At 48.4% G+C, this 21,324-nt stretch overlaps 2 protein-coding genes and 1 pseudogene across 3 annotated transcripts; 2 read left to right on the forward strand and 1 right to left on the reverse strand.

Annotated features, from left to right (window-relative positions):
- The first annotated feature begins 716 nt into the window (after positions 1-716).
- On the forward strand, positions 717-4,730 carry LOC131591674 (lactosylceramide 4-alpha-galactosyltransferase-like). The gene is made up of 2 exons (XM_058862603.1): positions 717-854; positions 2,524-4,730. Exons 1-2 carry the CDS (start codon positions 837-839, stop codon positions 3,658-3,660), a joined length of 1,155 nt encoding a protein of 384 aa, XP_058718586.1. The 5' UTR covers positions 717-836; the 3' UTR covers positions 3,661-4,730.
- On the forward strand, positions 756-14,473 carry LOC131591675 (lactosylceramide 4-alpha-galactosyltransferase-like). Of its 2 annotated transcripts, none has more exons than XM_058862605.1 (4): positions 756-854; positions 8,617-8,727; positions 10,649-12,121; positions 14,026-14,473. In XM_058862605.1, exon 3 carries the CDS (start codon positions 10,652-10,654, stop codon positions 11,783-11,785), a length of 1,134 nt encoding a protein of 377 aa, XP_058718588.1. In that variant the 5' UTR covers positions 756-854; positions 8,617-8,727; positions 10,649-10,651; the 3' UTR covers positions 11,786-12,121; positions 14,026-14,473. The 2 variants fall into 2 exon arrangements, with proteins under 2 accessions (XP_058718588.1, XP_058718587.1); XM_058862604.1 differs by lacking the exon at positions 756-854 and adding an exon at positions 5,898-7,645.
- A 480-nt stretch (positions 14,474-14,953) lies between these two features.
- Positions 14,954-19,903, reverse strand: LOC131591676 (poly(U)-specific endoribonuclease-like; annotated as a pseudogene).
- Positions 19,904-21,324: the final 1,421 nt, after the last annotated feature.

Here is a 21,324-nt window from a genome sequence, read left to right on the forward strand (position 1 = left end):
AAACACTGGATCAGGTAGCCCAGAGCGGTTGTGGTGGAGTCCCTGTGCTGAGCCCTGAGCTGTCCTGAGTCTGTCAGTGGTGCTGCTGTGCATGGAAGGATCTGGGGAGAGGAGAGGGGTCTGGGATGCTACAGAGCAAAATTTGTTTCAGGCAGCTGAGAAGGAACTGTGGTAAACCCTAAATTTAGTGGCTGTACTGCTACAGGACGGATTTATGACCGTACCAGTGTTTCTCATGCAAGGGAAGGTCAGCCACCCTTGATCACAGGGACAAGGGGGAACTGTCATAGAATGAGGGACACCTGAATGTGGCAAAGTCCTTCAATGAGGTCCCTGGCATATGAGGGAGTATTCCCTAGTGAATGAGTAAAGTATGAGGTAAGAGAATGTATTTCCAAGGGGGTGTTCTGTACTTAGGGCTTGGGGTGGGAGCAGGCAGCTCTATGGAAGGATCAGCTCAGTTATTGTGGCAGCCCCAGGAGCAGGGTGAGTGCTGGGAATTCTTAGCAAAGGAGGAAAAAAACGCCAATCCATTTACCCACCACTCTAAAGCTTAAAGGATAGCAACAGTGAGGTTTCAATTTCCTCCTTTTTATTTAAATTACTTTTTAACTAACTGGTTTGTTCACAGTGCATCTGTGTGACCTTTGCATCAGCTACTGACTAGATAAATGGCGTTGCATCACCCCCTTCTATTTTCCCCTTGTGTTTCGACTCCATGTACTCACTGTTTCTTTTCAGAAGAAGGGGGTGCCAAACCATAGAGTTGCAGGCATCCTCACAGACTTTAATTTCTTAAACAATTTTTTCAGCTGGACAGGGAATTCTGTGGCATCATGAAAAAGCTGGGACAGGTGAGTTTTCTGCATTCTCTTCAGCACCGGCTCAGTTCTGCCAAATCTGTTCTTCTTTGCCTTCAACAGCTTAAGAAATTATTATGGGGTTAACCTAGCTGTGATGTGGAGGGTGTGGATTGTAAAGGGTTTGTAAAAAGAAGGGTGAGCCGGGTTTTGCTGCCTGTAGCACTGGCAGCACACGCTGGCGTTACTGTGCAGGAGGAGAAAACCTTCTGGGGATCCAGAGCTGATCATTTCTGTATCAACTGCCCCTCCTCTGACCCCCAATGCCTGGTGCAGAGTGGTGGCTCCATGTTCTGACATTTGGATGCCTCCCAGTGTGGCTGACAAGTCATTTTTGGCCACAGGGGTAGCTCCGTGTGTGACCCAGACACAGTAATCAAGAGGCAATGACAAATGAGGCTGTGCCAGCTGAGTCCTCTGTCATGTTCTCTGCAACTTTGCTTACAGCTGTTGCATTAAAGCTTCTCCTGTTTTCTGAACCTTTCTGTCCTGGAGCGTGGGGCTTTGGAGATGGATCTCATGGAGGGAGGAGAAATGATAATATCCATTAGGAAGGAAGAGATCTTTGAGATGCTTGAGTTCAACCCCAAAGCCCACTCTGCCAAGTCCACTACTAAACCAAGTTCCTAAGTGCCACACCTACACATCTGTTAAATACCTCCAAGGACCAGTGGCTCCACTGCTTTCTTGGGCAGCCCGTGCTGGCACCTGATAACTCTTCCAGGGTGCAAAATTCTGAGTGATGTCCACCCTAACCTGCCTTGGCATAACTTGAGACCATTTCCTCTGGTCCTAAAAGCCACAGCCTTCTTCACTCTTCTTCACGTGCTCTTGCCTGTTGACCTCTGGAGCCCGGTGGTGGGCACAGGAGGTGCTGCTTCTGCTGCCCTTCACTTTACGGAGCAGCAAGGGCAGCAATGCTGATGCTAACGCTGAGGATGGAGCTTGACTGACTTATCTATTTGTTGCTGCCCCGTTATTCTCCTCCACTCCATCCCTCCCTTTTGGCAGAAGAAGGGAGGGAATAAGGGCAGGAGAGTGGAGGGATTACCTGTCCACCAGCAGGATGTACTGGGAGAGCTGAGCAGGTCAGAGCCAGTGTGGCCTGTGCAAGGTTGGGTAGCAGCCTTTACAAAGGCAGTTCTTGACCTTATTGTCTGCATCTGCCTCCAGAGCTGCCCTGTATCCATTCCTTTCCCACCCTCCGTCCATCCTGCCTGGCTACGGTGCCATGATCAATGGGCCGAGCTCTCTGCAGGGACAGGCAGTTGGTTTGGAAAGGCAGCAACTGACAGGTCAACAGCCTGGAAGACTGAGGCTTGTGTTTGGTTTGGGGGAAGGACACGCTGTGTATCAGGAGAAAACAACTCCCCTCATAACAACCGGCTCTCACTGGGCAGCAGCTCCACACAGTGTCTATTGACAGGGCTTCAGGAATGGTCATAAGGAACGTTCCTATTTCCTCCTGCCGGGGGCTTTGTGTACGTGTCTCGTGTCTCGTGGTCACAGTGACCTGAAGTTCTAGAGGGTGACAGATGAGGTTTCTAATGGTGTTCCCAGAGTTTGTTGTGCACTGCTATGAAGGTGGGACACAGCTGTGAAGGAAGGGTCATACTCTGCTGCCTCGTCTGTCAGGTTTCTTTTCTTCTTTCCTTCCCTCCAGATCATGATGGCTGTCTCAGGAGAGCAAGCTATGGCTGGAGAGAAAATGCTCAGGATGCCCAGCTGCCTCCTAAAGCCCACCAGGGTCATGCTGAGCCACAAGCCCTGGGCACTGTTTATCCTCATCTTTGTGTTTGTGTCCTTTGCCTACCACAAGTTGTACTGGGGCATCTGGGAGGACCCAAAGAGCAGAGGCCCCCTCTACGGCTCGTCTGCTGAAATCAGCTGTGCTCACTATGTGCCTTCTTCCCTCAACATTGCTGGTGGGCCCTCTCCTTCTACAGGAAGTGTGTTTTTTGTGGAGACCTCAGAGCAAACTACCCCAAGTTACCTGTTCTCATGCTCTGTGGAGTCAGCAGCCAGGGCACACCCCGCATCAAGAGTCGTGGTGCTCATGAAAGGCTTGGCCAAAGAGAATGCCTCCTTACCCAGGCACTGGGCTTTCTCCTTGCTGAGCTGCTTCCCCAATGTGGAAATCCAGCCCCTGGACTTGACAGACCTCTTTTCTGGAACACCTCTGGCACAATGGTACTTGCAGCCTCAGAGGCAGCAGGAGCCTCATTTTTTACCTGTCCTCTCTGATGCCTGCAGGATTGTCCTCATGTGGAAATTTGGTGGCATCTACCTGGATACAGATTTCATTGTGCTTAAGAACTTACAGAACCTCACCGATGCACTCGGGATTCAGGATGATGTTGAACTGAATGGGGCCTTTCTGTCCTTTAAGCCCAAACACAAGTTCATGGAGCTTTGCATGCAGGACTTTGTGCAGAATTACAATGGCTGGGTCTGGGGCCACCAGGGCCCAAAGCTCCTAACTCGTGTCTTTAAGAAATGGTGCTCCATCCAGACTATCAAGAGCATGAGCTGCAAAGGTGTGAGTGCTCTTGCCCCAGAAGTTGTTTATCCCATTCCCTGGCAGGACTGGAAGAAATTGTTTGAGCCAGTCAGTGCCTTGGAGCTTCGCAAACTCCTGAAGAACACCTATGCAGTGCACGTATGGAACAAACTGAGCCATGGGACCAAGTTAGAGATCCCCTCCCAGGCTCTGCTGGCTCAGCTCTATTCCCAGTTCTGCCCTGCCACCTACACAAAGATGAAACAGGACTCTGAAGAGTTGTCAAGGGGTGCAGTGTGACCTGAGGGCCCTTGGCTGCAGAGATGTTCCCCAGACCGAAGGAAACCGAGTGCCTTTGACATTCTCCAGAGTTGGTTTCTAGACCCCAGAGCAGGTGTTCTGCGTGACAGCTCTGTGGTTTTGTACCATTTCTGTTCTCTGCCTCCGATCCTTTGAGTTCCAAATTTACAGCAGAACCTGAGTTCAGCCTCTCTTGCTGTCCTTCAGGAGACCTCTTGCTGCAAGGGAGGTTGAACTTGTTCTTCAGCATCCCTCAGCTGGTCCTCTCTTGGTTTTCTCCAACAGCTCCTCCTGTGGATCCCGGCCTGAGCAGCCCCTTGTGATTTTTCAGCAGCTGTAAAGACCCTTGGCTTGCTCTCTGTGGCATTTCTCGGCTTGTGAACCACTGCCAGTAGGTGCCAAAGGGCACAGTTAGCTGGAGCTCAGAACAGAACTCACTGGCTGGCAAGGATCCTTTACGCCTTGAGAAATACATGAAGAGGATATGCAAATTGCAGGATTTAATATCCCTGCGCCTCTCAGTGTGAAATTCTTCTAAACTTCTAAAGTGAGAAAAGTTGAAATGGTGTTTCCTACTGTTTCCAGTTCCACAGCAGTGGGATGACTTTTCTGGGACTCCTCAGGAAAACAAACAGACAAAAGCAGTTCATTTAGGAGTGGAAATATAAAGTGTCTTGCTCTGCTGAAGTAATTCTTGTAGGAAACCAACATCTAACCAGCCATTGTCACATTCTGAAGAGTCTCAGCATTGCCTGTTTCTGCAGTGCTGTGAGGAGGATTACGTCTCTGTGATTGGAATATGGAGCCCATTGTGGAAGTCCAGAGGATAACATGTCCATATCAACAGAAAGAACAGGTCCAGGATTCAGAGCAGTGTCCCCAGGGACAGAAATAAAAACTCAGAAGCGCATGAATGTTGGAAAAGACCTTCGAGATCATTGAGTCCAACCTTCAATTCCAGTATCATCACGCTCACTGGCCTTTTTCCCATGTGTACTCATTTTTTGGAGTGCTTCCAGGGAAGGTGACTCCACCACTTCCCTGGGGAGCCAGTGGAACACGGTGCTTAAGCACTCTGAATTTTTTCCTCATATCCAAGCTGAACCTACCGTGGTGCAGGGAGTGCTGCATCCAGCCCTGGGCCCAGCACAGGAAGGACTTCCCTGGGGAGCCAGTGGAACACGGTGCTTAAGCACTCTGAATTTTTTCCTCATATCCAAGCTGAACCTACCGTGGTGCAGGGAGTGCTGCATCCAGCCCTGGGCCCAGCACAGGAAGGACAGGGAGCTGCTGCAGCCAGGCCAGAGCAGGGACACCAAGGGCATCAGAGGGATGGAGCAGCTCTGCTGGGAGGAAAGGCTGAGGGAACAATTGGGATTGTTCAGCCTGGGGAAGAGAAGGCTTTGGGGTGTCCTCACTGTGGCCTTGCAGTGCCTGAAGGGAATGCACAGGAAAGATGGAGAGAGACTCTTGACAAGGGCCTGGAGTGACAGGAATAAGGGGGAATGGCTTCACACTGACAGAGAGCAGGTTTAGATTGGATATGAAGCAGAAATTGTTCCCTGTGAGGGTGGTGAGGCCCTGGCACAGGTTACTGCGAGAAGCTGTGGCTGCCCCATCCATGGCAGTGTCCACAATCAGGTTGGGTGGGGCCTGGAGCAACCTGGGATGGTGGAAGGTGTCCTTGCCCATGGCAGGAGGAGTGGAATAAGATGATCTTTGATGTCCTTTCCAACCCAAATTATTCTACTGATAGCGGTGCTGAAATGATTCTATTAATTTCTGCTCGTTCTGTCCCTTGTTCCCTGGGAGCAGGGCCTCCTCTCCACCTGGCTGCACCCTCAGGTGTTTTGGACTCCTCAGGGAATTTTGGAGAGCAATAAGGTCCCCCTGAACCTCCTTTTCCTCCAGGTTAAACTCCCCCAGCTCCCTCAGCTGCTCCTCATCAGACTTGTGCTCCAGCCCCTTGCCCAGCTCCGTTCCCTTCTCTGGACACGCTCCAGCCCCTCAATGTCCATCTTGCAGTGACAGGCCCAGAACTGGACACAGCACTGGACACACCTCACATTGGTGAGGCCTCACGAGTGCCCACAACAGGGGGACAGTCACTGCCCTGGTCCTGCTGGCCACACCATTGCTGACCCAGCCCAGATGCCATTGGCCTTCTTGCCCACCTGGGCACACACTATGGACCAGCAGGCCCAGGCCCTTTCCTGCTGGGCTCTTCTCAGCCACTGTTCCCCAGCCTGGAGCTGCTGGGAGTTGTGACCCAGGGGCAGGAGCCCCAGCACCTGGCCTTGTTGAACCTCAAAGTTATGAAACAGGACTGGCCCTGACAGTGGGCCCTGGGTACAACACCGGTGACCTGCTGCCAGCTGGATTAATTCCACCACCGCTCTCTGGGCCTGGCCATCTGGGCAGTGTTTTTCCAGCAAATGGGGAACCTGTTAAATCCATGGGCTGCAAGGACAATGCTCTCCAGGAGAACGCTGTGGGAGCAGCAATCAAAGGCTTTACTGAAGGTCCACGTACACAACATCCACAGCCTTTCCCCATCCATTAGGTGTTCACAGAAGGAGGTTGGGTCAGTCAAGCAGGACCTGCTTAAACCCATGCTGGCTGGGCCTGATGCCCCAGTGGTACAGCACACATTGTGTGACTGCACTCCAAGTAATCTGTTCCATACCCTTCCCTGGCACCGAGGCCAGGCTGCCAGGCCTGTGGTTCCCCCACTTGTCCTTCCAAGCCTTCTCGCAGATGGGTGTCACATTGGCCAGCCTCCCGTCACCCAGGAGCTCTCCAGTTAACCAGTCCTGGTTAAACGCTGCTAAATGATGGAGAGAGGAGCTTTGCGAGCTGCTTCACCACCTCCCAACCATAGCCTTAGGAGGAAGGATGACATCTCCCTAGACTTGTGCATGTCTGAGCAGTACAGCATGCTCACTAACAAGTCACTAACAGCTTCTTCCTGCAGTGTGGGGACTTTGTTCTGCTCCCTGTTTCTTCTGTCTTCCAGTTCAGAGGGCTGGACATGCCAAGAGTAACTAACTGGGCTTTCGGTTAAAGGCTGAGGTAAAGAAGGCATTGAGTACCTGAGCCTTTTCCTCATCCCTGGAGGTCATGTTCCCGCCCCAGCATGAAATAAAGGATGGAGAATCTCCTTGGCCTCTTGTTGGCTATTTTTGTTATTAATGCATTTGGAAAAGCATTTTTTCTTAACTTTCTTGCTGGTGACCATATTTACTAGCTGGACTCTTACCTTTCTCGTTTTCTCTCTGATTAACTTCATGACATCCTTGTAGTCTTGCTGAGTTGGCTGACCCTTCTTCCAGAACTCTCTGTTCTTCCCTGAGTCCCAGCGGAAGAAGCCTGCTGTTCATCCAGGCCAGCCTACCCTGAACCGGCTTACAGCACATTGGAATGGGCTCCTGCTCCACCTGTATGACCTCCTTCTGGAGGCATATCCAGCCTTCCTGGGCTCCTTGGCCACTCAGGACTGCCTCCCAAGGGATTCTCTCAACCAGTGGTCAGAACAGACCAAAGCCTGTCCTCCACAAGTCAAAGGCAGTGGTTTTGCTGCCCCCCTCCCTCCCTTCATTGAGAACTGAAATGGAATTATGTCACAGTCACTGTATCCGAGGTGGCCTTTGGCAACCCCATCTCCCACCAGTGCTCCTCTGTTTGCAAACAGCAGATGCCCTGGGGAGGGCTTGCCTACCAGCTGTGTTAGGAAGTTTTCTTCCACATGCTCCAGGAACCTCCTGGAGTTCTGGTCTCCTGTCTGTTGGGTGGGATTCCAGCAGACACCTGGTAAGCTGAAGATGTCACTGAGGATGTTGGCAGTGATAGATGTGGGTACATCTATCTACCCCTAATGCAAATCTCTGCCCAGCACTGGTGAGACACAGCTGGAGGGCTGATTCTGGAATTCCAGGATGAGGGAGGCGTATCCGTACTGGAGCAAGTCCGGCAAAGGGTCACTAAGGTGAGAAGGGGAATGCAGCGCACGGTGCATGAGGAGAGGCTGGGAGAGCTTTGCTGGCTTTTCTTGGACAAGAGCAGGCTGGGCTGTGTGGTCAGGGTGTGCAAACTCCTGACTGAAGGTGGGTGGGCAAAGGACACAAGTGACTGTTCAATGCAGCGGTGGCAGGAGACCCAGTGGGCACAAATTGAACCGTGGCAAGTTAGAATGAAAAGAATGGTGGTGAAACACTGGATCAGGTAGCCCAGAGCGGTTGTGGTGGAGTCCCTGTGCTGAGCCCTGAGCTGTCCTGAGTCTGTCAGTGGTGCTGCTGTGCATGGAAGGATCTGGGGAGAGGAGAGGGGTCTGGGATGCTACAGAGCAAAATTTGTTTCAGGCAGCTGAGGAGGAACTGTGGTAAACCCTAAATTTAGTGGCTGTACTGCTACAGGACGGATTTATGACCGTACCAGTGTTTCTCATGCAAGGGAAGGTCAGCCACCCTTGATCACAGGGACAAGGGGGAACTGTCATAGAATGAGGGACACCTGAATGTGGCAAAGTCCTTCAATGAGGTCCCTGGCTTATGAGGGAGTATTCCTTAGTGAATGAGTAAAGTATTAGGTAAGAGAGTGTCTTTCCAAGGGGGTGTTCTGTACTTAGGGCTTGGGGTGGGAGCAAGCAGCTCTATGGAAGGATCAACTCAGTTATTGTGGCTGCCCCAAGAGCAGGGTGAGTGCTGGGAATTTATAGCAATGGAAGAGAAAAGAAAACCAGAATTTTTCCTGGCCAGACTAAAGCTTAAAATGTTGTGAAAATGAGGTCTGAATTTCCTCTTTTTTTTTTATTTTCACTTTATAATTAGTTGGGTTCTTTGCCGCGCTACGTACATCCTTTTTATTTGCTACTGACTGGATGAAAGTCTGATGTCACATCCTTTTCATCTATTGTGCTTTTCCTCCTATTCAGACTTTTTCTCTTGTGATTTGTTTCAGAAGGAGGAAGTGCCAGAACATAGAGTAGTAGGCGCTCTTACAGACACCAACCTCTTAAAACTCTTCTCCAGCTGAGCAGTGAATTCTGTGGGGTCTTGAAAGCAGGGACAGGTGAGTAGTGTTTTCAGCTTCTTTGCAATGGCCCTTGTGCTTTCAGCGGAAGAGATATAGCCAGGCTTCCTGTTTATTTTGTAAAAGAATTGCACAGGATAATGCAGCATCTATAGCGTTGCCATATTTGCTGCAAAAGCAAGAATATATTTCTAACTTTATGTAGATGTGACAATTGCAAAGTTCTGTCTGCTGCTCAAAATGTACCAACAACCTCAAACCTTCATAGTGGTTAGATTAGCGTGGCACTTTCCTGCCCCTCTACTGCACAGGAACTTCCCCCTAAGCCTGTACCGCTTTCTCTTATTGTTCTTGAAATGCAAAAAAATTATTTACAGGGCTAACCCCGCTGTTGTGTGGAGGGTGGAGAATGCAAATGGGTCTGTAAAAAGCAAGGTGGGCTGGGTTTTTCTGCCCGTAGCACTGGCAGCACATGCTGGCATTTCTGTGCAGGAGGAGAAAACCTTCTGGGGATCCAGAGCTGATCATTTCTGTATCAACTGCCCCTCCTCTGACCCCCAATGCCTGGTGCAGAGTGGTGGCTCCATGTTCTGACATTTGGATGCCTCCCAGTGTGGCTGACAAGTCATTTTTGGCCACAGGGGTAGCTCCGTGTGTGACCCAGACACAGTAATCAAGAGGCAATGACAAATGAGGCTGTGCCAGCTGAGTCCTCTGTCATGTTCTCTGCAACTTTGCTTACAGCTGTTGCATTAAAGCTTCTCCTGTTTTCTGAACCTTTCTGTCCTGGAGCGTGGGGCTTTGGAGATGGATCTCATGGAGGGAGGAGAAATGATAATATCCATTAGGAAGGAAGAGATCTTTGAGATGCTTGAGTTCAACCCCAAAGCCCACTCTGCCAAGTCCACTACTAAACCAAGTTCCTAAGTGCCACACCTACACATCTGTTAAATACCTCCAAGGACCAGTGGCTCCACTGCTTTCTTGGGCAGCCCGTGCTGGCACCTGATAACTCTTCCAGGGTGCAAAATTCTGAGTGATGTCCACCCTAACCTGCCTTGGCATAACTTGAGACCATTTCCTCTGGTCCTAAAAGCCACAGCCTTCTTCACTCTTCTTCACGTGCTCTTGCCTGTTGACCTCTGGAGCCCGGTGGTGGGCACAGGAGGTGCTGCTTCTGCTGCCCTTCACTTTACGGAGCAGCAAGGGCAGCAATGCTGATGCTAACGCTGAGGATGGAGCTTGACTGACTTATCTATTTGTTGCTGCCCCGTTATTCTCCTCCACTCCATCCCTCCCTTTTGGCAGAAGAAGGGAGGGAATAAGGGCAGGAGAGTGGAGGGATTACCTGTCCACCAGCAGGATGTACTGGGAGAGCTGAGCAGGTCAGAGCCAGTGTGGCCTGTGCAAGGTTGGGTAGCAGCCTTTACAAAGGCAGTTCTTGACCTTATTGTCTGCATCTGCCTCCAGAGCTGCCCTGTATCCATTCCTTTCCCACCCTCCGTCCATCCTGCCTGGCTACGGTGCCATGATCAATGGGCCGAGCTCTCTGCAGGGACAGGCAGTTGGTTTGGAAAGGCAGCAACTGACAGGTCAACAGCCTGGAAGACTGAGGCTTGTGTTTGGTTTGGGGGAAGGACACGCTGTGTATCAGGAGAAAACAACTCCCCTCATAACAACCGGCTCTCACTGGGCAGCAGCTCCACACAGTGTCTATTGACAGGGCTTCAGGAATGGTCATAAGGAACGTTCCTATTTCCTCCTGCCGGGGGCTTTGTGTACGTGTCTCGTGTCTCGTGGTCACAGTGACCTGAAGTTCTAGAGGGTGACAGATGAGGTTTCTAATGGTGTTCCCAGAGTTTGTTGTGCACTGCTATGAAGGTGGGACACAGCTGTGAAGGAAGGGTCATACTCTGCTGCCTCGTCTGTCAGGTTTCTTTTCTTCTTTCCTTCCCTCCAGATCATGATGGCTGTCTCAGGAGAGCAAGCTATGGCTGGAGAGAAAATGCTCAGGATGCCCAGCTGCCTCCTAAAGCCCACCAGGGTCATGCTGAGCCACAAGCCCTGGGCACTGTTTATCCTCATCTTTGTGTTTGTGTCCTTTGCCTACCACAAGTTGTACTGGGGCATCTGGGAGGACCCAAAGAGCAGAGGCCCCCTCTACGGCTCGTCTGCTGAAATCAGCTGTGCTCACTATGTGCCTTCTTCCCTCAACATTGCTGGTGGGCCCTCTCCTTCTACAGGAAGTGTGTTTTTTGTGGAGACCTCAGAGCAAACTACCCCAAGTTACCTGTTCTCATGCTCTGTGGAGTCAGCAGCCAGGGCACACCCCGCATCAAGAGTCGTGGTGCTCATGAAAGGCTTGGCCAAAGAGAATGCCTCCTTACCCAGGCACTGGGCTTTCTCCTTGCTGAGCTGCTTCCCCAATGTGGAAATCCAGCCCCTGGACTTGACAGACCTCTTTTCTGGAACACCTCTGGCACAATGGTACTTGCAGCCTCAGAGGCAGCAGGAGCCTCATTTTTTACATGTCCTCTCTGATGCCTGCAGGATTGTCCTCATGTGGAAATTTGGTGGCATCTACCTGGATACAGATTTCATTGTGCTTAAGAACTTACAGAACCTCACCGATGCACTCGGGATTCAGGATGATGTTGAACTGAATGGGGCCTTTCTGTCCTTTAAGCCCAAACACAAGTTCATGGAGCTTTGCGTGCAGGACTTTGTGCAGAATTACAATGGCTGGGTCTGGGGCCACCAGGGCCCAGAGCTCCTAACTCGTGTCTTCAAGAAATGGTGCTCCATCCAGACTATCAAGAGCATGAGCTGCAAAGGTGTGAGTGCTCTTGCCCCAGAAGTTGTTTATCCCATTCCCTGGCAGGACTGGAAGAAATTGTTTGAGCCAGTCAGTGCCTTGGAGCTTCGCAAACTCCTGAAGAACACCTATGCAGTGCACGTATGGAACAAACTGAGCCATGGGACCAAGTTAGAGATCCCCTCCCAGGCTCTGCTGGCTCAGCTCTATTCCCAGTTCTGCCCTGCCACCTACACAAAGATGAAACAGGACTCTGAAGAGTTGTCAAGGGGTGCAGTGTGACCTGAGGGCCCTTGGCTGCAGAGATGTTCCCCAGACCGAAGGAAACCGAGTGCCTTTGACATTCTCCAGAGTTGGTTTCTAGACCCCAGAGCAGGTGTTCTGCGTGACAGCTCTGTGGTTTTGTACCATTTCTGTTCTCTGCCTCCGATCCTTTGAGTTCCAAATTTACAGCAGAACCTGAGTTCAGCCTCTCTTGCTGTCCTTCAGGAGACCTCTTGCTGCAAGGGAGGTTGAACTTGTTCTTCAGCATCCCTCAGCTGGTCCTCTCTTGGTTTTCTCCAACAGCTCCTCCTGTGGATCTCGGCCTGAGCAGCCCCTTGTGATGTTTCAGCAGCTGTAAGGACCCTTGGCTTGCTCTCTGTGGCATTTTTAATTTTCACAGAATTTCTGTGTTTGAAGGAAACCACAACCATCATAGACCTTAACCCCTGCCCCTGCTAGGGGATAAGACACTCCAACAATCGTGATCTGCACGAGATTGTTATCCTTGAGGCTGTGACCAATCTGTGGGGAGCCTGTTCAGTTCCCCAGCACCCTCTGGGGAAAGAATGTTTTCGTGATACCTACCATATCTCTCCCTTGACCCAGCTCCCGCCATTCCTTCAGGTCCTGTCCCTGGTCATGCAGAGCAGAGATCAGGGCCTGTCCCTCCTCTTCCCCTCGTGAGGAAGCTGCAGAACTGCTGTGAGCTCTGACCTCAGTCTGCTCTTCCCCAGCTGAACTGACCACGTGCCCTCAACTGCTCCTCATGTGGCTTCACCTCCAGGCCTTTTACCATCTCCGTAACCCTACTTTGGATGCTCTCTAACAGCTTTAGATTATTCTTGTATTGCAGGACCCAAAACAATATACAATATTCTAGGTGAGGCCACCCTGACCAGAGTAGAGTGGGACAATCCCCTTGCTGGCCCAATTGGCGATGCAGGCCTGATGCCCTCAGGATAGGCATGACCCACCTGGCTGCCAGGACACTGGCTCATGTCCAGCTGGTCATCTTCCAGCACAGGACCCCAGGTCTCTTTCCACAGCACTGCTCTCCAACCTCTCATTCCCCAGTGTCTCTGTACATCCAGGGCTGTCCCATCCCAGGTGCAGAATCCAGCCCTTGTCTTTGTTAACCTTCACACAGTTGGTGATTGCCCAGCCCTGTCATTGATACAGGGCTCTCTGCAGGGCCTCTTCGAACTTAAGGCAGTCAACAGCTCCTCTCCTTTTGTATCATCAGCAAGCTTACTTAGTATGGCACCCTGTGGAGCCCCACAAGCTACAGGCTACCAGTCTACTGTCACCCTAGTTACTGTAATTCTTTGTGCTTGACCCTTGCCCATCACACAATGTGTTTATCCAGCTGTGGGCTCCACGCTGAGATAGATGATGTCCAAAGCTTTACTGAAATCCAAAAAGATTACATCTACTGATGTTTTTTGATCAACTGGGTTACCTTAGCATAAAAGGAAATTAGTTTTGATAAGCAGGACTTTGCTGTCATGAAGATGTGCTGGCTGCGACCAATGATTGTGTTGTCCTTCAGGTTTCTCAATACATCCCAGAATAATCATCATAATCTCCATAATTTTACCAGGCACTGGAGTGAGACTGACAGGCCTGTAGCTTCCAGGGTCATCCTTCTTGCCCTCTTTGAAAACTTGGACCTCTCCAGATTCCCAAAACTGTTCAAAAATTATCAAGAGATGCCTTGTGATGGTATCAGCCAGCTCTTTATGTATTCTCAGATTAATCCCATCACACCCCATAGATTTACAGGCATCCAGCTAGAGCAGTAGATCCCTCACACCTTCAGGGCTAACTCAGTTAATTATTCTCACAGTCACAGTCCTGTAGCTCGGGGTGCTGGGACCTCCTTTGTCCATCATCAGTGTTGAAGACAGATGCAAAGAAAGCATTAAACATCTCTACCTTGTCCATAGCCCTGTTTGTGACATGACCATCCTCATCCTGTAATAGGCTGATATCATTTCAGCACTGCCTTTTGCCATTAATGTATTTTTAAAACCCTCTTTTTATTGTGCCCCACATTCCTAGTGTCTTCAATTGCAATGGAGCTTTGGCCACACAAATTCTCCCCCTACAGTGGTGAGCAGCATCTCTGTATTACTTCCACATCACCTGACCTTGCTTCCACTGGGCATACACCTTCCTTTTTTACCTTATCTACAAAAGAAGATCCCTGTTCAGCCAAAGTGGCATTCTGCCTCATCTTCTTGATTTCTCATTTTTAGGAATTGCCTGTTCCTGTGCCCTCAAGAGCTGATGCTTAAAAAGTAACCAGCACTGATGGACCCCAGGACCTTCAAAAGCATTTTCCCAGGGGACTTCACTTACTGGTTCCCTAAGCGGCCTGAAGTCTGCTCTTTTCATGTCCAGGGTTGCACCAGAGATTTTAAACTCGATGGCTTCATGGTCACAGTGGCAAGACAACCACCAATCTCCACTCAAGAGGATCACAAGATCCTCTCCGTTGACAAGCAACAAATCCAGGAGGGCATCTTTCTGAGTCGGCCCTCTTAGTACCTGTATCATGAATTTGTCATCCAGGTGTTTCAGGAATACATAGGGAATATATGAAAATTGTATTAAGTAACAGAAAATATTGTAAGGCCCACTGTGGATCTAATGACCATCTCCCCACCTAAATGTGTTCCCTGTGTGTCCAGGTCATTGTATTGTAATTGACTTGAAATTAACCTCTTATGAAATGAGAAAAGGAGACTAAAACATCCTGGAGTTCTGCTTGTGCCAAATCAGGCTTCTGTCTGGAAGGTAAAGTGTAAGCAATGTGTGCTTATTGCTCTTTTAGATATGCAGTGACTAACAAATATGAGAAATGTGTATATAAATTTTAATACCTTTTTCCTAAATGTTATCATTTGCTGAAAAGTACATGCACTAGAGAAGACTGATGTAATTTAGATGTAAATTTAATGTGAGCAGGAGTATGTTTCATGGTTTCTCAGTGTCACAGCACACTACTGATTAAACTGATTCCATTGCAGACCAAAAGAGACAGAGTCATCAATTTTTACTTGAAATGAGTTGTATAAAACAACATATTAACTTTGCTGTCTTGTTCTGTCCACCACCCCCCCCCCCCCATCCATTCCTCCTCTCTCCACCACTCCTTCTTTCCCCCAGTTTAAAAAAAAAAAGTTTCCTGCTCACTCCACTACTCTTCACTAGTGGTGCTGAGCAGTACTGGATATGCTGTTCCAATGTGGTGCCCACGGTGCCGGACAACCATCTGTAGCTCTTGGCTGTTTCACATGTGGCTCTTTCTTCAGATAGCAGGAAAATGACTGTGTAAAGGGCAAACTTGAACTCTGGGCTGACACCAATAAAGATGCTTCCAATTGGCTTGACTGAGCCCTTCCAGCCGAACTGGATGCTCAAAACTTGGTCATCTTTGTCAGGCTGGAAGCATAAATGAAACAACAATAATCTCCAACACAGCTGTGATGGGGCAGATAGAATTTATGATTCCAGGTTTTTGAGAGCTTTGTAAGATTCAGATATCCTTGATGTACCTGGGTGATATAGCTGGAGTACAATCTTTTCCCCGAATTCTGGAGCATACGTGATCATTTATCCCAACTTAGCCTTAGCAGTATTGCAATTCTGTAAACAGCAGCACTACTTTTTAAAATAGTTTTTTCAACAAAAGAAGCTGGAAGACATGTTATTATTCATTCTTACATACAGTTATGCGCTGTATATACTTATTACTGTTCAAAACACTGAGCCTGTGATTGCCTCATTAAACTTGTTTCATTACAACTTTTATCTCTGGATCCATTTGTCTTACTTACAGAGGCTGCCAAAGGCTTGTTCTTCTCCTGGTTTTCTTTTTCCAAGCCACATCCCTTGTAATCTGTCTGGTTGCACTTTTCCTAAAGGTAAAATTGCACCCAGTTGTGCAAACCTAAGATCTCTTTACCATGCCTTATTTCTTCAACAAAAACATGTTCAAAACCACAAGAATCAGGTCTGTAATGAAGAAGAAAAAAATAAAAAAGAATATATAGGTCTTTTATATGTTTCGTAGAGCCATAGGATGGTTTGGGTTGAAAGGGATGCTAAAGCTCATCTCATTCCAATCCCCTGCCATGGGCAGGGACACCTTCCACTATCCCAGCTTGCTCAGAGCCCCATCCAGCCTGGCTCTGGACACTTCCAGGGATGGGGCAGCCACAGCTTCTCTGGGCAACCTGTGCCAGGGCCTCACCACCCTCACAGGGAAAAATTTCTTCCTCATACCCAATCTAAACCCATTCTCTGTCAGTCGGAAGCCATTCTGAAGCTGTGTTCCTGTTCTGTGTGTAGCAGATGGTACTTGGGCTTACATTTATCTAAATCAGAATAGCACAGAGATTATCAGTGCCCATACCCATCAAACATACCTGTCTCCTTCTTTCCTGGCATAGAGTTGGAACTAGATGTCATAAAGCTGATGTTTGAAATCAGCAAGATTTGGCTTTGCTAGTTTTTTCAGCAGATAGTCATGAGCTAGCTGAAGGATAGAAAACCAAGATACATACACAATTTACTTTTTTATTCAGTGTTTTCAGTGACAAAAAAGATCTGTGTTACTCACTCTCATGACTTATGTTGCTAAGATGGCATCAAGGAAACAAATGTTTTCAAGTATTTCTTATGGAGTCACTACTTCTGCTACACCAGTTTATGTCTTATAGTTGTCCAATAAGGAAATAAAGGCTGCAGAAAAAGAGAAACTTTCAGTCTGCTCATATGCCTGATCCAAGCATTAGAGTGCCATCATAAAAAGTCACCATAGAATACACCATGACCGCCCTTAGAGAAAGCTGTTCCTTTATATGTCAGATTCTACTCTCAGGTATACTGTTAAGAGTAGGCCTCAAGGTGACTCGAGGCCAGATCACTGCTGCACTTTTTAAAGATCTTTTTAAAGAAAACCAGCTACTGAGCTTCCTTATGGAGCCAGGTGCTGAAGTAATAATAACCTTCTACCAAAACAAATCACATCTGCCCACCACAATTACAGATAACAGGATTAGGACCTTGAGCTATGCTGGCAAAAGGTCTTGTGGGCATTATTTCAGAAGAGTAATAACAGAGCATAAACCTTTATCAGATGTCTTGAGCTTGAGAAAAATTAGGGAAGGAAACATACATTCATAGACATGGCTGAAGTATAGCACCCAACAGAAATGCAAGACCTAGCTGTGGGTCTAGTCTTATCTGAAAGGGCTTGGAAGCTGTGAGTAAAGGAATTAAGATGAATTTGGTGTCTTTTTCAATACATAGAATCATAGGATGGTTTGAGTTGGAAGAGATCTTAAAGATCATCCAGTTCAAACTCCCTGCCATGGGCAGGAACACCTTCCACTATCCCAGGTTGCTCAGAACCCCATCCAACCTGGCCTTGGACACTGCCAGAGATGGGGCAGCCACAGCTTCTCTTGACAAACTGTTCACCAATGTGTTTCAACTGCCCTCATAGGAGACAATTTCTAAATTCTAATCTTAACCTGCTCTCTGTCAGTGTGAAGCCATTCCCCCTTGTCCTGTCACTCCATGCCCTTATAAAGAGTCTCTCTCCATCTTTCCTGTGGGTTTCCTTCAGGCACTGCAAGGCCACAATGAGGTCACCCCAAAGCCTTCTCTTCCCCAGGCTGAACAATCCCAATTGTTCCCTCAGCCTTTCCTCCCAGCAGAGCTGCTCCATCCCTCTGATGCCCTTGGTGTCCCTGCTCTGGCCTGGCTGCAGCAGCTCCCTGTCCTTCCTGTGCTGGGCCCAGGGCTGGATGCAGCCCTGCAGGGAGGGCTCAGCAGAGCCGGGCAGAGGGGCAGAATCACCCACCCCTGCTGCCCTGGGGCTCTGGGTGCAGCCAGGGGGGTTCTGAGTTAGGGCATGTCCAGCTCTCACCCACAGTACCCCCAGATCCTTCTCCCAGGGCTGCTCCCTCTGCCCATTCCCAGCCTGGATTGATCCCAGGGGTTGTCCTGACAGGTGCAGCAGCAGCACTTGGTCTGGTTAAACGCTGTGAGATTCTGTTGGGCTGCTACTCGAGCTTGTGGTAAGTGTCTCATCCCCTTTACTTTGTAGTAGAAGAGCCAGAGAATTCAGATTTTGCCTAAGGCACAAAATGATGTTCCTCCTGAGGCTCAGGTACAGGTAATTTCAAAGCAACTGTTACGAAAACTTCCTTCAAATGACCTGCAGCCTGATGATCCTCACTACCATCCAAATGATATGCATTGTTATATTTTAGGCAAACACATCAAAAACAGCACAGATTTTTTTTCTATCACTTCCACCATTAGCAAAAGAACAGGTCTCACTTGCAAAAGTTTTTATGCTCCTCAGGCATTCTTCATTTACATTGTGAAACAGATGTCCGGCTGCATTGTCCTGGACAGCACTGTCACCTTGCTGTGCTGGACCTGCTTTTCCCTAGGAAAAACACCAGAGGAAAGCAATGTAAGGGTAAGATGTCTCTCCTTAGAGAAGACAGTGCCTGCCATTGTAATAATCAAACCAAACCCCATAATGCTATCAGGATTCTTTGCTAGGAATTTTCTTTCTATGAATCAAGAGAAGATATTACAGAACTGCCAGCATAAAGAAAAAAGACAATCTCTGACAACTGTAAGAGCCTGAAATGTCTCTGTTGACTCAGAGATGATTGTAATGGCCCATGTGACAGTCCATTTCTGCTCAGTAACCAGCTGTTCTATTATACTATATACATCACAGATGGTAAACAGAGGTAATGTAGAGCAATGGATCCCTCCCACCATAAATAAATAAGAAGGAGATTTGAGTACCTTCTGTCTCTGCAGTTTTAAGGAGACTTTCCTGATAATTTTCAAATTTCTTTTTCATAAGGGGCAGTCTCAAGGAAAGAAGATAGAAGATGAGTTTGTTAACATGGGCAATGGGTACCTAGAGCCTTGTTCTGAGGAATGGAGAAACCATATGGGAGAAGTTTTCCCCAGACACATTTTGGCTTGAGGTAGGTACCACTATTTTGAATTTATCAGCAACAGGAAATTATCTGTTATAATATGAAGCAACATTGGAATAAAGTGTTTGAGTAACATCAGAATAAAGTAAGTTCTTGAGTGAGTACAAAACTGGATTGTGAATATTCTGGCTTGTTGCAATTTGTGGCTAAAACACATGGTCATGGTTGCACTACATTGGGCTATCAAGGAGTGAAATGGCTGCTTATGAAATCTCTCGTTCCTCCCTCACATTTCCCTTGGATTGAAAACAACAGTCCTGAAATCTTCTTCACTCACCTCTCTGTGCTATTCCCTGTTCTTCCAGAGAAACACAGGAATTTCTCAAATTCCTCCCTTATGCCCCTTAGAAGACTTGGAACCTATCTCCCGTTCTCTCTTTCTGCAAGTCACCCAGACCACAATCACACAAGCTGTCATTCACATGCTGAAACACACAGGACATCTCTAGTGCTGGTCAAAGTATGGTTAACATTGAATTCAGACTCTGTTTCTCAGGGTGCCATCTTGTTGGGTCTTGAAAACAGCCAGTGACGGAGATTTCACAGCTTCTCTGGGGATCCTATTCCTTTGTCTTTGTTGAATTTTATGGTCTTCCTTCCTTAGCATATTGCTCCAGCTGCCTATGTCCAGTGGAAGAGAAGCCCTGCACCTGAGCATACCAACTTCATCACCACAGTTTACTGTCATCTGCAAAACTGGAAGGGTTGCATACTAGTTCCTCCTCCAGCTCACAGATAGAGAGATTAAATATTAGAGGACCCAAGACTAACACCTGAGAGACTCCACTTGTAACCAAAGTCCAGGTAAGTGTGAACCATTTGTGCTCTCTGTACCGTTCCCTCTCCTAAGGGATGCTTTCCTCACTAGACATGACAAAGCACAGACAACTTTTTGTGCAAAAGGCACTTTTGGAGGTACATTTTCCTGCAGCACCACACTGCCCTTAATCCTGACTTGGCAATTGGTTACCTGCACATCAATTGTGTACTCTTTCCCAGGCCTAAGGCAGTGAACATCTGCATCCCACGTCTCACTGAAAAGCTTAGAAAGTTCATGAAAGGCCTTCCTGTCAAGAAATACAGAGCAATACATGTGTTAAAAAAAGGCATGTGCTGTTATTTCTGCAAGTCACTTCTAGAGTATTCTAATGCCACTCCATGTTCTGGATATCAGCCTGTCATCAAGTTTCTCTTTCTCCCCATGCCTTTCTGTCAGTGCCACTGCAAAAACCACAGTGCAGAAAAGGTCCACATTCCTTTTTAAAGAATGCAGGTAACCTGTAAGGAAACGTGAGCCTTCCTTTAGATTGTCAGACAACATAGTTCTTGTTGATAAGTCTTCTTGTGGTTTTCCATTCAATGAAATGAAAAGGAAGATGGCGGTGTTTCATTCTCGAGGATTCTGCACACAAACCAGAGGTAAGCAGGAAATTGTTACCAGCATGCAGCAACACTGCCAACAGAGCAGGAAGCAAAACATTCTCACTATGATGCTTTTCTAGCAGCAATCTTATAAACTCTTCCCTTTTTCCTTCAAGCAAGATTCCACACAGAATATTTTCCTTTGCCATGTGATTACCCCAGCATAAAGGTAGTGGTGACAAAGGGCGAGTAAGGCTCTAAACACCATGTCTTCGTTCAATAAAAATCTCTCATGCACTTATCTCTGATGCACATACCTGCCCAAGCTTCCCCTTCCCTTATTTTTAATGGAGTCCTGTCCTGCATATTAGTGTACAGTTTTCAGAAGTCTGTGCATTTGTCTATCAAGAAGATTTAGGAAGGGCTCTGTGTTGCTTTTGCATGGCCTGGTTTTTGGTAGTGGTGGGGGGAGCACAGAGGTGGCTTCTGTGGGAAGCTGCTAGAAGCTTCTGCTGTGTCCAGCCGAACCAATCCCTGATGGCTCAGAAGATGAACATGCTGCTGCCCAAGCCTGGGCCAATGAGAGATGATGGTAACACCTCTGTGATAACATATTTAAGAAGAAAATAAACATAAAGTGGGCACAGTTCTTTTCCTAGCCAGAGAAGTGGAGGAAGTGAGAACATGTGAGGGAAACAACATGGAGACACCAAGGTCAGTGGAGAAGAGGGGGAGGAGGTGCTCCAGGAGCCAGAGCTGGGGTTCCTCTGTAGGCTGTGGTGAGACCATGGTGAAGCAGCTGTTCCCCTGCAGCCCATGGGGATCTATGGGGGATGCAGAGACCCACTCACAGCCCCTGGGGGAGGTGCTCATGCCAGAGCAGGTGGATGCCTGGAGGAGGCTGTGATCCAGTGGGAGACCCAGTGGAGAGAGGGGGACCTGCTTCCAGGCTGGAGCAACGTGTCCTTGGAGGACTGCACCTAGTGGAAAGAGAGACCTACGTCACAGCAGTTTTGGGAGGACTGCTGCTCATGATATTCCAGTCACGCTGGAGAAGTTCACAGAGAGCTGTCTCCCGTGGGAAGGAACCCCACAGTCTCACAGGGGAAGGACTTCTCTCCCAGAGCAATGGAAGATGATCTTGGGTGACGA

Source organism: Poecile atricapillus, chromosome W (assembly GCF_030490865.1).
Source record: "Poecile atricapillus isolate bPoeAtr1 chromosome W, bPoeAtr1.hap1, whole genome shotgun sequence".
Lineage (NCBI taxonomy): Eukaryota > Metazoa > Chordata > Aves > Passeriformes > Paridae > Poecile > Poecile atricapillus.